The sequence below is a fragment of the Penaeus monodon genome, chromosome 10 (genome assembly GCF_015228065.2).
Source record: "Penaeus monodon isolate SGIC_2016 chromosome 10, NSTDA_Pmon_1, whole genome shotgun sequence".
Taxonomy (NCBI): domain Eukaryota; kingdom Metazoa; phylum Arthropoda; class Malacostraca; order Decapoda; family Penaeidae; genus Penaeus; species Penaeus monodon.
Window position 1 is genome coordinate 30,740,079 of NC_051395.1, and position 15,000 is coordinate 30,755,078.

At 39.3% G+C, this 15,000-nt stretch overlaps 1 protein-coding gene across 1 annotated transcript in view; it reads right to left on the bottom strand.

Annotated features, from left to right (window-relative positions):
• Nucleotides 1–15,000, bottom strand: part of LOC119578002 — a 46,077-nt gene that overhangs the window by 211 nt on the left and 30,866 nt on the right. The window contains exons 2-3 of the mRNA XM_037925704.1: nucleotides 2,550–2,678; nucleotides 1–448 (exon numbers count right to left, since the gene is read on the bottom strand). The exon at nucleotides 1–448 is cut by the window's left edge and continues 211 nt beyond it. Coding sequence (XP_037781632.1) covers nucleotides 272–448; nucleotides 2,550–2,678 — 306 coding nt within the window. The 3' untranslated portion in view covers nucleotides 1–271. The remainder of the gene's footprint in view (nucleotides 449–2,549; nucleotides 2,679–15,000) is intronic.

Consider the following 15,000-nt stretch of genomic DNA (forward strand, 5'->3'; position numbering starts at 1 on the left):
AAATGAAAGATCATGACAAACAATGAACACAGTGCAGTATATGACATGACAGAGAGTTTACAAGGTGTGTGTACGCCATCGGTAGACCCACTCGCGGCTGAGATAACATTTATGGTCGTTGAAAGTTTCTATCATATACCTGGGAGTATTTTTATGTAGAGGGTCTTCTCAGATATTGTTTTTTAGTGTGTGTGTGTGGAGGGTTTATGTTTTGTTTTGTTTTTTTGTTTTTTTGAGAGGGATAGTCTTTTTTTTGTTTTTGTTTTTTTAATTACTGGGGGAGGTTAATGAGAGGCGTCGCTACTTCGCCTCCTGCAACGTTGCTAAGGTTGTTGTTGTTGCTGTTGCTGCCTTCGGGGATTGCAGATCGCTTGAAGAGATACCGCTTTTCGTAGCCGGAGTTGGCCATCATTCTGCTGTTGCTTCCCTCTGCTGTGCGCTCCAGCAGCTGCAAAGGAAACAACGGGACTTCGGTTAGGCTCTGCGGCGGTGCTTTCCTGACTAAAGCGTGAAGATTTTGTTTTTATTTATTTATTTATTTATTTATTTATTTATTTATTTATATTTTTATTTTTAATTCTTTATACTAATTCTTATTTTTTCGTTGTGTTAACTGAGACTAAAATATAAAATGTGTATCTTTATTTGTGTCGAGAGGAAAGTTAGTGTCTATGTATTTGTTATACTGTATATGCCCATGTTTATCATGTACACGAACATACATTGCGTCTGTACACTACATATTTCTGGATTTAAGTATATTCAAGTCTGATCAATAGCTCTACTGTAGCCTGGAAACGTCTAGTGTTTGTCAGTCAAGCTTGTCATTAAATATTTCATTTTTTCTATGAAGCTGAGGCCGACATATTATTAACGTAAAATTTTATAAAGCATTCAGTAAGATTACTATTATCATCATGTTCATTTTTCGCATTATCACCATCATTATCATCATCATCATTATCATTATCTTCATTATTATCGTTATTATCATCATCGTCATCATCATTACCATCATCATCATCATCCTCATAATTATTATAATCATTAATCATGATCATTATAATTTATCACTATGCCTTTTGACAACACTGACCATAAAAATACATCAACACGAAAGAAACAACACATAAATAGACGCAGCAAATTACAAACAGGAAGAAAAGCTAGAAGGATTGAACTAAAATTCTTGTCTTTGAGATGCGTGTCAGCTAGCGAAAGCGCAGTCAAAATTCAGCTGAAAGAGTTGCTGGTTCTCTTCAGAAATGCGATCTTCTTCTCCTATTTCTGAAGCAAGGAATTTTCGCCGTGTTGAGTGCGTCTTCGAGTTGTATTATTAGGAGTTAGCAGCTATTCCCCTGTTCCCCTCCTCCTCCTTTCCTCTTGTCCTCCCTTTCCTCTTTTTTCTCATGCTCCTTCTCTCTTTTTTTCTCATTCTCGTTCTCCTTTTTTCTCATCCTCTTTCTCCGCTTTCATTTCATCTTCCCTTTCCTTTTCATTTCCATCTTCACTCCCCCCATTCCCTCATCCTCCCTCTCTTATTCCTCCTTATACCCTCTCTCCTCTTCCTATTCATCCCCCGTCACCCCTTCCTCCTCCCTCTCCCTTTCCCCCTCATCCTTCCTTCCTACTTTCCTCTTATTCTCCTTCACCCCTTCCACCTCAACCTTCCTCTTCTCTTCTTTCTCATCTTCGCTCTCCCCTTCCCTCTCCCCTTCCTCTCCTTTTCCCTCTCCACTTCCTCCTCCTCCTCCTCCTCCTCCTCCGTCCTCCCTCTCCTTCTGGACCTTATAAAATAAACACCAGGTTGTCTGGGCAAGGGAAATGGGCTATCGTTATTGCCTTTCTTTTTACTCATGTCCAACCCCCGTGCTGGAAATAATTCCTTCTAAAATGTCCATTCTGTTTCATCAAAACCGTCTTTATCATGCTTTTTTTTGTATTCATGTTACATACTACCACTTTAAATTCCAGTAAGTCTATTTTTTCTGTTTTCTTAAGTTTGCCTACCGATGTCAATCTTTTTTATAGTTTGTCTGGATATCCTACCTGTGATATTATTTCACATGAATAATGATTTCTAACTTCCATATGTAGCTAAAAGCAATTCTGCATCAGTTTCTCTTCATAAGTAAAAAATGTTGATGGCCAGATATATCTATAGACAAAAAGGAGAGACAGATAAGCTCATAGATATACAAACCCAGACACAATCATACAAACATACAGATATACAAAGATATACACACACACACACACACACACACACACACACACACACACGCACTCACGCACACAGAAAGCAGTAAAGCGCACCTCTCTGATAATCCATTCGCGAGCCTGGAGTCCAATCGCGCGGGTGAGTACGGGCCTGGCTAACAGCAGCGACCATCACTACCAGACCGAGGACATGAACACGACCGCACATCAGAGCAAAACACATCAGCAAAACCACAGTACACACACACACACACACACACACACACACACACACACACACACACACACACACACACGCACTCACGCACACAGAAAGCAGTAAAGCGCACCTCTCTGATAAGTTCCCTGATTTCGTCGAGCCTGGAGTCATCGGCGCGGGTTGGGAGGTAGCGGGCCTGGCTAACAGCAGCGACCATCACTACCAGACCGAGGACGATGAACACGGAGCTGCGGCACATCTAGGGAGGAGAAGAGAGCTTACGATGAGGTAAATCAAGGTGATAAGGTGAATAATGAGTTTAATATAATTGTTTATAATGTCAATATATACTAAAATAATTTGCGTGATGTATGGGTTGATTCAGGAAGATTAAGTAATTGAGATATGGTTTTAAGTGAAATGCGGATAATGTCCCCATAGAGTTTTCACAGCAACCTTGGAAGGAATAGTAAAAAAAAATAATTAAATAAAAAAAAGATCTGTACTCTGTATTTCGAAATACGTAGTCGGTATTGATGTACTTATGGTTCTATTATCCTTTATTACGTAACCAACATACAAAAGCATAATGAACATGAATAGATCCACATGCCAGGGGAGATGGTATGAGAGAAGGGAATACAGCAGACTTCGGAGGGCATAGGTTGGGAAAAGGTACGCATCCCCTATCCTATGCTTGCCCTTGGGGAATGGGTCTTACCCGTGGGAATCAGATGGGGAAGGGAAGAGACACTTATCATAATTCCTCTTGTTTTGAGATTAGTGTTTTCTCATTCTCATTCATCTCTCTGTTTTTCTCATTCTCATTCATCTCTCTGTTTTTTCTCATTCTCCTTTTCTTTTCTTTTTCCCTCATCTTCTTTCACCCTTTTCCTTTCATCTTCCCCTTCCTGTTTTCTTTTGTGAGTTTATGGTCGAGGACCATTCTTTGCTTGAGATTTGTTGTTGTTTTTGTTTTTATTTTTATTTATTTTTGTAAGAAATCGAAAAAGAAAAAACTTTTCTATATATATGTATGTATATATTATATATATATATTATATATATAATATATTATATATATATATATATATATATATATATATATATATATATATATATATATATATATATATATATATTCGATGGGAGGGTAGTTTGCCCAATCTCTACAATCAATGGCTGATAAATTTCCTATGCTGAATGACCTACTTCCTTTCTTTATGATGTAATTAAAAAAAGGAAGTATGTAAAAACACATGAATGGCTTAATTAACTAAGTAATTATGCCATTTCATTAACTGGCTGAATGCAAATGGATCATATTATCTCCCTCCACATCACACTTGCACCAACACAATAAACAACTTATGAATAGAGTAAAAGACTACTTTAGGAAATTAATACATTTTATTTTATATTTTCCTAACATGGAAAGAGAGAGAGAGAGAGAGAGAGAGAGAGAGAGAGAGAGAGAGAGAGAGAGATGAAGAGAGAGAGGGGGGGGAGAAAGAGAAAGAAATACAGATAGAGAAAAAAAATAAACATTAGGATCATGCATTTAATGTTATCTGGTAAAGGTTTTACAGCAGCGAGTGTTATCCAGCCACTCGTATCTCTGACGTGGGTGAAACGGCAGGGTGAAGGAGGGGAGGGGGAGGTACGTTTGTTTATTTAGATTGCAGAAACATCCAATGATCCTTCTATAATGTTTTTTTTTTTTTTTTTTCATTTATATGTTCTTTTCGTTACGTGTTTTTTTTTTTTTTTTTACTTGTATTTATCATAAATCACTTTATGTAAATGAACTCTTCATAATGACATTGAAGCTGTCCATGAAAAATAGAGAGAGAATAAAAGGATCTATTAAAAGAACTTGTTTTGCTTCGGGTAAAAAATCACTTTAGGTCTTAATATTTTAGGAGGATTCTTTATGTTCGCAAAGGCGGTTGTTGACACTGTGTAAAATGTGATTTCATTTACTATATCGGAACGAAAAATACTGTCATTTTGCACAGTGATGTAATGGCAATAATAGATCGCATTTTGTGATAATACACATTTCTAGCGTAATCTCTCTCACACACACAAGCATATGCACACATACACTCACACACACACACACGCACACAGATATATATATATATATATATATATATATATATATATTAATAATATATATATATTATATAATATATATATTATATATATATATATATATATATATATATATATATATTATATATATACATAGAAATATATCTACATTTCTTTCTACCACTTCAATCTATCTTATATTATATAAATTATTATCTACTATTTTATATATCTATTATATTTTAATAATAATAATTAAATCTATTATCCTACCGACATATTATCTACATCTCCTGTCTCTACTCTTTTTCATCTCTATTCTCTTCTATCTACACTCTCTCCCTCTTTCTTCGATATCTATCATCTTTAGACACCGAAGAATAAACTTTGCGAGATGATTAGTACCGTTGACAACGTGAGAGTATCTCCGAGAAATCCATTCATCTCCTCAAGGTCCGCCCATTTCCTTACGGCAGATGCTTTCAGGCCTCAGGCTACCACCTCCTAAAGCCCTGATACTTAGTGAGAAGCTCTGCGTTAAGTGCGGAGTAATCTAGCTTTTCTTCTGTTTTTGTTCTGTTGTTTCATTTTTCTGCGGTTCAATCTTTCTTTCTTGCATTTCTCTCTCTCCTCTCTCACTCACTCTCTCTCTCTCTCTATCTCTATCTCTTCTCTCTCTCTCCCTCTCTCCCTCTCTCCTCACTTCTCTACCTCTCTCTCGCTTCTCTTCTCTCTCTACTCTCTCCGCCCCTCCTCTCGTCAGCCGCATCAAGCAAAGACACCTCCTTCTTGAGTTAAAACTAAAAGGTAAGCTAAGTTTGTACGGAACGTTTGCTTGTAGGCACGCCATTCAAGTGCAGATTTTATGACCCATCCGTTAACGTTTGTAGTCATCCGTGAACGTTTCAACCTTCACCAGAATTACGGCTTTCACGACGAATGAGGTTTGGGAGTAGAAACGTGTAGAGGGATATTTTACAAAAAAATATATATGTTTGGTTTGTTATATGCGCCGGGTGGTATTATCATACAGATGAGTAACGTGTCTTTTTTATAGCGTGGGGTGCGTATACTCTGTCTATGAGGGGTTTGTAAACTCCCACAACATGGTTGCATACGTATATACATTTCAAGCATGGTAATGGTTATACATGCGGGCACACCTACGCACATATATAAATACACACACATGAGCATACGTGAGCATGCACGTACACACACACGCACGCACGCACGCACGCACACACACACACACACACACACACACACACACACACACACACACACACACACACACACACACACACACACACACACACTCAAACACGATCACACGCCCACGCCCACCCACTTAAATAGACATGCACACACACCGAGTTGAACGAGGAAATGCTATAACGTGTATTAGCAAACACTGGCTCTCTTTCATAAAATTGCAGATAAAAATATTGGAAACTCGGCTTTATAAAGAGTAAAAAGTGAGTGAGTGCGTGAGAGAGAGGGGGGGAGGGGGGAGGAGTTTGTAAAGACAGAGGGAGAGGGAGAATGATGTAGAGACAAAGAGAGAAACAATTAAAGATAGACAGAAAGAGATAAAGAGAAAACATAGAAAGATTTTTTTTTTTTTTTTTCGTTTAGACAGAAATTAATCACAGGCCGGGGAGGCAGTTTGAGACAATTTATATGCAGCAGATTGAGCGACCTTAAATGACCAAGATTTGATGTCAGCAATTTCTATCCCAAATCATCAACTGTTATTCCTTACGCTTGTGCATTAGGTCTGTCTATCTTATACATTTACACACACACACACACACACACACACACACACACACACACACACACACACACACACACACACACACACACACACACACACACACACACACACACACACACACACGCACACATACATACCAACACACAGAAAAGAGAGAATAAAAGAGAGAGAGAAAAAAGAAAATCAAAAGATGAACCAAATAATCGCACCGACAGAAAAAAACGAGAAATGACGCGTTCATAACACTCTCTGCCACAAAGGTCAAAGGTCAAATCTCTCGGAGGAGCCACTCGTGTCCGTCTCACAAGAGGGTCATTTACCACAAAGAAATGCCAGAGAGTCATCTGTTTTGAGTCGTTTCATTTCTTTTCGTTGCCTTAAGTCCGTAATTTCACACTCTGGCAGGTGTGAGACATGTATTCGTAGCTGAGTGATGGATTGTGGTGATGGTGATGATGTTTTGTGAATAAATGTGATGTGAAAGAGATTGTAGGCATGGCGTGGTAGATAATGGCTGTGTTACTGATAAAGATGACAGAGAATTTTTGAATAACTAGGAATAAAAAGGATAAATCGAGTAAAATAATGAATCATATACAATATGTTACAACAGTGATTATGATAATATCAACATCGCACGATAAGATTAGTGATCATGAAAGTAAAATAATTTTCATAGTAAGATGGTGATGATGAAAGTAGTAGTAGTAGTGGTAATGGTAGCAGTGGTAGTAGTAGTAGTGGTGGTAGTAGTAGTTGTAGTAGTTGTAGTAGTCGTGGTAGCAGTAGTAGTGGTAGTAGTGGCAGTGTTAATAGAAGTAGCAGTGGTAGTAGTAGTGGTGGATGTGGTAGTAGTAACTGTAGTAATAGCAGTAGCAGTAGTGGTAGTGGTAGGATTAGTGGTAGTAATATCACCAACATTCTTATCAGTGACCTAGCAGTGGTGGTAGTAGCAGTTGCCTTGTCCCTGCTCCTAATATCACCGATTCCTCCCCCCCCCATCCATACTTGCCCAATCGCCACCTATTGTACTTACCCCCACCTACCTATACTCACACACCTATCTACACCTACCTACTTCCACCCACCACTATCCATAACTATCTACAATTATCCACTCATACCTAAACCTACTCACCAGCTACCTTACCTATCCCCATCCACCATCTATCCTACCCTCACCTACCCTCACCTACCCTCACCTACCCCTACTACCTTCACCTACCCTCACCTACCCTCACGTAGCCCTTCTGAAACCTTATCAATTTCCCCTCAATACTCCAAGAGGAACACTTTACCCTTCCTCCCTACCTTTTTCCCCTTTACAGGTAAGATGGTCATCACTCATGCTTGGGAAATTACATCTTGATGGAGACCCCTTTGTTGGCTCGCTAGTCTATTGTTTATCTTCTTTTTTTCTCTCTCTCTCTCTCTCTCTCTCTCTCTCTCTCTCTCTCTCTCTCTCTCTCTCTCTCTCTCTCTCTCTCTCTCTCTCTCTCTCTCTCTCTCTCTCTCTCTCTCTCTCTCTCTCTCTCTCTCTCTCTCTCTCTCTCTCTCTCTCTCTCTCTCTCTCTCTCTCTCTCTCCTTCACTTCTCCTCTTTGTTGCTTAGATCGATGAGGTCTTGTCAATAACCATTTCTTGCCTAATTGTTATTTTCTTGTTTATTTGTGAGGTTCAGTGTTTGTTTCCGTCTGCGTGTGTTTCGATTTGTGTCTGAATTTATGATTTATAATGAGGTGTATATATACATTTGTATGTTGAATGTATTACACACACACACATGCACACACACACTCAGGGAAACTTCCACGTCTGAGAGAGATGCTAAATACGCCACAGCTCATTCTGTTTTTGGAAAGTCCTTAAGTACTTGAATTCCACGATGGTCTGGAGGAGGATAACGCTGTGGCAGTGACGACACTAAAGGAAGAAAGAAAAAAGAAAGAATAAAAAGAAAAGAGAGAGTGATAACTTACCCCCTGAGAAATCCAGAGATAAATAAGTGAATAACTCAACCGTATTTGCCGTATTCAATTTCTTTACTTCCCTCAAAGACCCGTGTTTGGACGTCTGGCTCGGAGTTCTTTGATCGCTCCCACTGTCTTGACACCAACTCGGAAAGGCTGAAGAATCTTTTAGTGTTCTCAAAAAGCGACGAACTACATGCTACAGTTCCCATGAGCCGCTGGCAAACACGTGGGATTCCTGTCTTTTTTCGCCAAGCACACACACCTGTTTGTTTGTCATGCCTTAGGGGAAGTCTTTCTCAAACGAAGTCTCAGCTTATACCAGGGCCTGGATTATATACTGCGAGGCGGTTGGGAGGAGATAGAGGGGGATGGGAAGAGAACGGGGTGGAAGGAGACGAAGAAGAAGAGAAAGGGGAGGAGGGGGAAGAGGAGAACGGGGAGGGGGAGAAGGGGAGGGAATATGAGGGAGGAATGGGGAAAAGAGGATGGGGAGAAGAAGTGGGAAAGAGAGAAGGAAGAAGGAGGAGGTGTAAGGTGAGAGAAGGGAAATGGGAGGGGGAAGGAGAAAAGGGAGAGAGAAAAAGGGGATGAACAAAAGGGTGTGTGTGTGGAGGAGGAAGAAAAGGAGTAAGGAAAGGAGTAGAAGGAAGAAGAGAACGCAGGTGGAGGGAAAGAGAAAGGAAATAGTAATGTGAAAGAGAGAAAGAGGAAGAGGAAGGGGATGAACAAAAGTGGGGATAGAAGGAGAAAGAGGAAACTGAAGAAGGGGAAGAAGAAGAGAAGAGAGAAGAGTGAAGATGAAAGTAGGAGGAGAACGAACAGGTGGCAGATGCCAAAAGGAAAAATCGACGAAATATTTTTTTCTTTAGTTAAACTATGGATATCATAAAGTACCAAATGACGAAGAACATAAGGAGGATGGACTAAATCACCCGATATGAATAACCTAAACTTTGGGAATCTATTAATCAGCCGCATTTTACCTTTATTCTTAGACAGCGTGATCGAGGAGGGTCGCAGAAGATTTCATGGAAGACATTGTAAATCAATTCATCTTGCAATGGATTACGTAAACTTTGTTATACTGATTACTGAATTATTCTGTTTATTCCTTATTTTGCAACCAAATCGTCTGGAAATACAGTATGGAGTTTTTGTTATAATGAACACATTTCCATTATTCTGTATTTCAGCTTGAACGCGTAAGTTGAATATTAAGGTATTTCAAAAATGCTTGATCAAGTAAACATATACACGCTTATTGTGTCAGCAATTACAATTCCCAATGTTTTTAATGTGATGTACATTAATTGTTTTGTTTTTATATGTGATGTCACCAGTACATTTCAATGGTGCCATACCATTACACTACATGCATTATTACAACATCATTCCCATTCCTTTTCTTTAATCTTCTTTTTCTATCTTTTTTTTTCGTTTGTTTCTCCCACTCCCAAACTTCGTCTACAGGAAATTTGTTACGGCAGAGTGACGGTGGACTCGGCATAGGCCATACGAGCTTCGATCGAGCAGTTTGTTATTTGCGAGACAAACCTTATTTCACTCTGCAAAGTCCATCGAGACTTTTAATCTTGCCAATATCTTTACCGTCTTTTTTTATCTATTTATTTAGTTATATAGTTTTAAGAGAGAATGGAGGGTGGTTAGAATGTCTGCGGTCGCAATATATATTGGTTGGAGGTTACAGAAGACCAATAACACACTAACGTTTTTCGCAGAATAACCGGTCGAGTGTAAGCAATGCTCCGCCATCGAGAATAATGCAGTGAAATGGCTCAAGGGAAACACAAATGGACTGGCTATGACCTGTTCCACTTCAAGCTTCATGACAAACACCAGAGTAATAGAAAACGTTTAAATGATAGAAAAGAAATGATCTCCACGAATCACGGGTTAAGCTTATCTCCTTTCGGGATATTATTTCCAGAGATATCAATGTATTAATTAGGATAGTTTCAGCTTAATCTTCAAATCCGTCAAAGTTCTGATTGGACGGAATGCCACGAATTTCGCACACGGTAGTTACTTCCAGGAGGTGGTCTGAGGAAGGTAGTTAGTTGTAGCTGGTTTTTGTTTCTAGTGGATGGTAGTTACTTCCAGATGGTATTTGTTTACAGAAAATGGTAGTTACATTCGAAAGATGGTATTCATTTCCAGAAAATAGTAGTTACATTCAAAAGATGGCATTTATTTCTAGTGGATGGTAGCTACTTCTAGATGGTATTTTCCCAGTAAATGTTAGTTACATTCAGGAGACAGTAACTACTTCCGTTCGGTCGTGTATTTGGAAGTCTCCATTGCAGACAGTATTGTTTTGCATTTCGTTTTATGAAAACGGATTAATGCAACCACTAATACCGTAGTAATTACCATTAATGAGACATTGTCACCACCCTCTTGTTTTGCACGGACCTCTTTCAAAAGCACTGACTTGATTCGCCGCTGTCAGTTTCACATTACGTTGGAGGATGCTCTGAATTGTCAGAGCAGGTGTTTGTGTTTGAAAGTTTCAATGTTTTCTCTCGAGTTTCTTTACCGTAACTTTACCGAGTTCTTTTTTATGTACATCTCCACCAGGCGTAGTAGTACTGTCTCCATTATGTCTCATGGGGCGTTTTTAGGTTTTACTTTTCGAGAGAGAGATCCTGAATAAACATACGACATCCTGTATTGGCGAAAAATTATGATGTTTAAAAGGCTGACGGTGAAAGCTGTGCGGCCTGCCTGGAGTTCTGTTATCGTTATATATAATGGAATTTGCCCCCCCCCCCAGTCTATCTATTTCGTTTTTGATGTTCTCATTTGAATGTGACAGCTCCCAGATGGCTCTGACCGCTAGGCGTCGCCTCCATTCCGCCGCCAGTAAACATTTGTAAGGGGTGGCTTTCATATTCTTTTTTCAAGGTTTGGAAACTGGCTTATCTGTGGACCAAGTCGGATCAAGTCCGCGATTTTTTATTTCTTCCTTTTTCTCTTCCTGTGCCTAATTCATCGTCGGTGTATGCTGCTCATTTGGCATTCGTTGTGTCACAGACAATTTTTTTTTCTTTGTGAACTGATAGATCTAGTATCCACATTGTTATTATTGCTAGATCGACCTTAGTTGTCCCTTCAGGTGACTTTGACCCCTCTGTTGCCATTTTGATTTCGAAATTATGAAGCACTGTCTATTGTTTACTCTTGATTGAGCTGAAGGTACTAGTAGCAGTATCATACAGTTACCTACTGTCTCTGCTACTGCCACTACAACAACAGCAGCAAGTACTACTGCTGCTGCAATAACAACAACTACCATTACTACTACTACTGTTACTACTACTACTGCTGCTGCTGCTGCCTCTATTACTACTACTATTACTACTATTACTACTATTACTACTACTGCTACAGATACTAATGTTGTTACTGCTGCTACTACTACTACTACTACTATTTCTGCTATTCCTATTATTACGAAGACTACTGCTACCACCACTACCATTACCACTAACGTTATTACAACTCGTCTGTAAAATCCTCCTTTTCTCTTTTGTGAGACTGGATCAGCTCTACAGATACTGCTATGGACAATATCATCTTCCTTTGTGTTTTGTCAGACCGAATCACTTTACGCGTCCGCACCTCCTACGCACTCCCCTCCCGTCCCCCTTCCCTCCCTCTTCCTTCCCTTCCCCTTCCCTCCCCCTCCTTCCCCTCCCCTTCCCTCACTTGCTCTTCCTTCCCTTCCCCTCACCCTTCCCTTCCCTTCCCTCCACTCCCCTCCTCTCCCTTCCCTTCCCCTCCCCTTTCCCTCCCCACACCCCAATCTCGAGAAGCGCCTCCGACCAAACCATTATCTGTGTCGTATTCAAATATTCACTAGCAAATGGATACACAATACACCACTCGGCCCATTTCGCCTTCTTCCTGGCCCCTACCGTGCCATTTAGCTTCATTCGTTTTCGTTACTTTCGGCCCGTTAGATGCGTGATGATGTGAGCGAAACGAGGCGAAAGGAGGAGAAGAGGATGAGAAGCGGAAGGCGAGGGAAAGGGGATTGGGAAAGAGAGGAAGGGAGAGTGAAGGAAATGCTGTGATTGAGCAACTGGCCAGAGATAATGATATGCTGATGTGTATAAATGTGTGTGTCTGTACGCACACACACACACACACACACACACACACACACACACACACACACACACACACACACACACATATATATATATATTATATATATATATATATATATATATATATATATATATATATATATATATATATATATATATATATATTTATATATATAAGATTCAAACAAGCCGAAAATTCTTCCAAGCGCTGACACACAACAGCGTGGCAAGAACAACAAGTCTAAACATAACATAGAGAAGACAAACGAAAAGAGGCTGTACTTCCCTCCTCTCCTCCAAAGTCGACGGATGTAATTGCCGAAAAAGTTAGCCGAGAGGTCGCCAAAATGCCTCAGTCCCCGAGAGAAAGAGTTTGACGTTGAGAGACTTAATTATATTACGTGGTGTCTTCTCACTTACGGAATTATAGACGCGAGAAATTTGTTCATTAATCTGACCGGGAAAAGCGCAAAACACGTGTCTGTCATTAGCACGGCAGTCCCTTCGCCTCTTGCAAGAATGAAAAGAATGTGCGCAGGAATTGATCTTTTTTTTACATCTCCTTGCAGTAATTCTTAAAGAACTCTTAGTCTTTGAAGATGGGTTTTTCTTGCCACCTCTTCCCGAAATTCATTTATTTCTTATTTTTCATTTTTATTCTTACCTATCTTAAATGTTATATATATATATATATATATATATATATATATATATATATATATATATATATATATATATATATATATATATATATATTTACGTGATGAACTTCTGATTTACGTCCATGTTTCTTAGGTATATCTCTTTCAGTACAGAATTATACATCTTTTTCGCAGTTTCTTACAAATACAAATAAACGCACGTACCATACCATACCATACCATACCATACCACACACACACACACACACACACACACACACACACACACACACACACACACACACACACACACACACACACACACACACACACACACACACACACACACACACACACACCACACACACACACACACACACACACACACACACACACACACATACACACACACACATACAAACACATACACACGAAATTCGAATTCTCTATGATATTGTGAAGATGTTTCTATTTCTATCTGCGCAAAACCCTTGTATGCCACAGTTAAGATTCCTTATCACGTTCAGAACAGTCGTAAACCTTATCTACAATAGCTCTTGTCTTGCTTACTTTAGAACTTCCAGGCAACAAAGTTTCAAATCAACTTTGCGGTGTTTGTAAAAACTGTATAGATAATATTTGTTCTAACTTTTTTTTGACCGTATTTTTTTATTGTAGTCACAGCATAAGCACTTTAAATATACATTTCCTAAGATTTCCCTTTATGTCTATCTAATAAGCATACACATGCAAACAGGAATTCAGTCAAGAAAGAAAGAGAAAGAGAAGGAGCGAATGAGGAGAGAGAGAGAGAGAGAGAGAGAGAGAGAGAGAGAGAGAGAGAGAAGAGAGAGAGAGAGAGAGAGAGAGAGAGAGAGAGAGGAGAGAAAGAGCGAATGAGAGAAGAAGAGAAGGAGAGAAAAAGAGAGAATGAGAGAAGACGAAAAAGAGAGAAGGGGCGTATGAGAGAAGGAAAGAAAGGGAAAAGGAGCCTAATGACAGAAGGAGAGAAAAAGAGAAGGAGCGAATGAGTGCGAGTCTATAAACAAACAGTGCTTCTCGAAACTCCTTTCTATATTTTATGCAGCCTTTAGTTTCTTTCATAGCAGTTCTTGCCGTCTTTTCTCAATACAGTCGTACTCCATCATCCCAGACAGGAGCAAAGATATACAGTATCATTATTTGTGTGTTTAATCTATCACTGAAAGATATAGTGACCGTTATCCTCATACGTCACTATTCGTAATGGTACCCTCCCTTGTCAAAAATATGAATTATTTTCTATGCGACTGTAAGAACGATGACATTAAGTGATCTGTCTGCTCGGCGGAAAAGGAGGAAAGCGCTGAAGAAAATTGAAGAAAAAGAGAGTAAAAAATACAACCTTTGGATGTGGTTGTGTATAATCCACTCTAGTGTTATTTATAAACAATGAAATGGTAAAGAAGCGATATTATAAGTAAAAAATTAAAGTGATAAGGAGTTTATGTTAGATATTACAATACGTGATGGGACCTACGAGGAAATTCAGTGATGGTAAATAATGGAAAAGGCGAAAACGAAAAGGCCTTTCATATCACTCATCTCTTCCAAAGTTAACAGCCGTAATTCAGAAAAGTTAACCAGCAGGTCGCCAAAAGCCAAGTCCCCGAGAGAGAACATACAACTGCCAACTTCGCGAGATGCGAAAAGCGGCTACAAAAATGATTTGATACATATCTAAAGAATGAGAAACGATAGATAAAAAAGTAAATATATAGCATAGAATAACAACAACCACCAAACATATACCAAAGAGGAGAGAGAGAGAAAAATTCAAGACGAGAGAGGAGAACGAAGAGAGCACATATAAAACGGGACAGCAAACTATAATAAAACGGCCTTGTCACTCCTTGGAGATAGCACAGTGCATCTTCCCCCCTAATGTACAGTCGTCTATATAGATAACCTTCCACGCC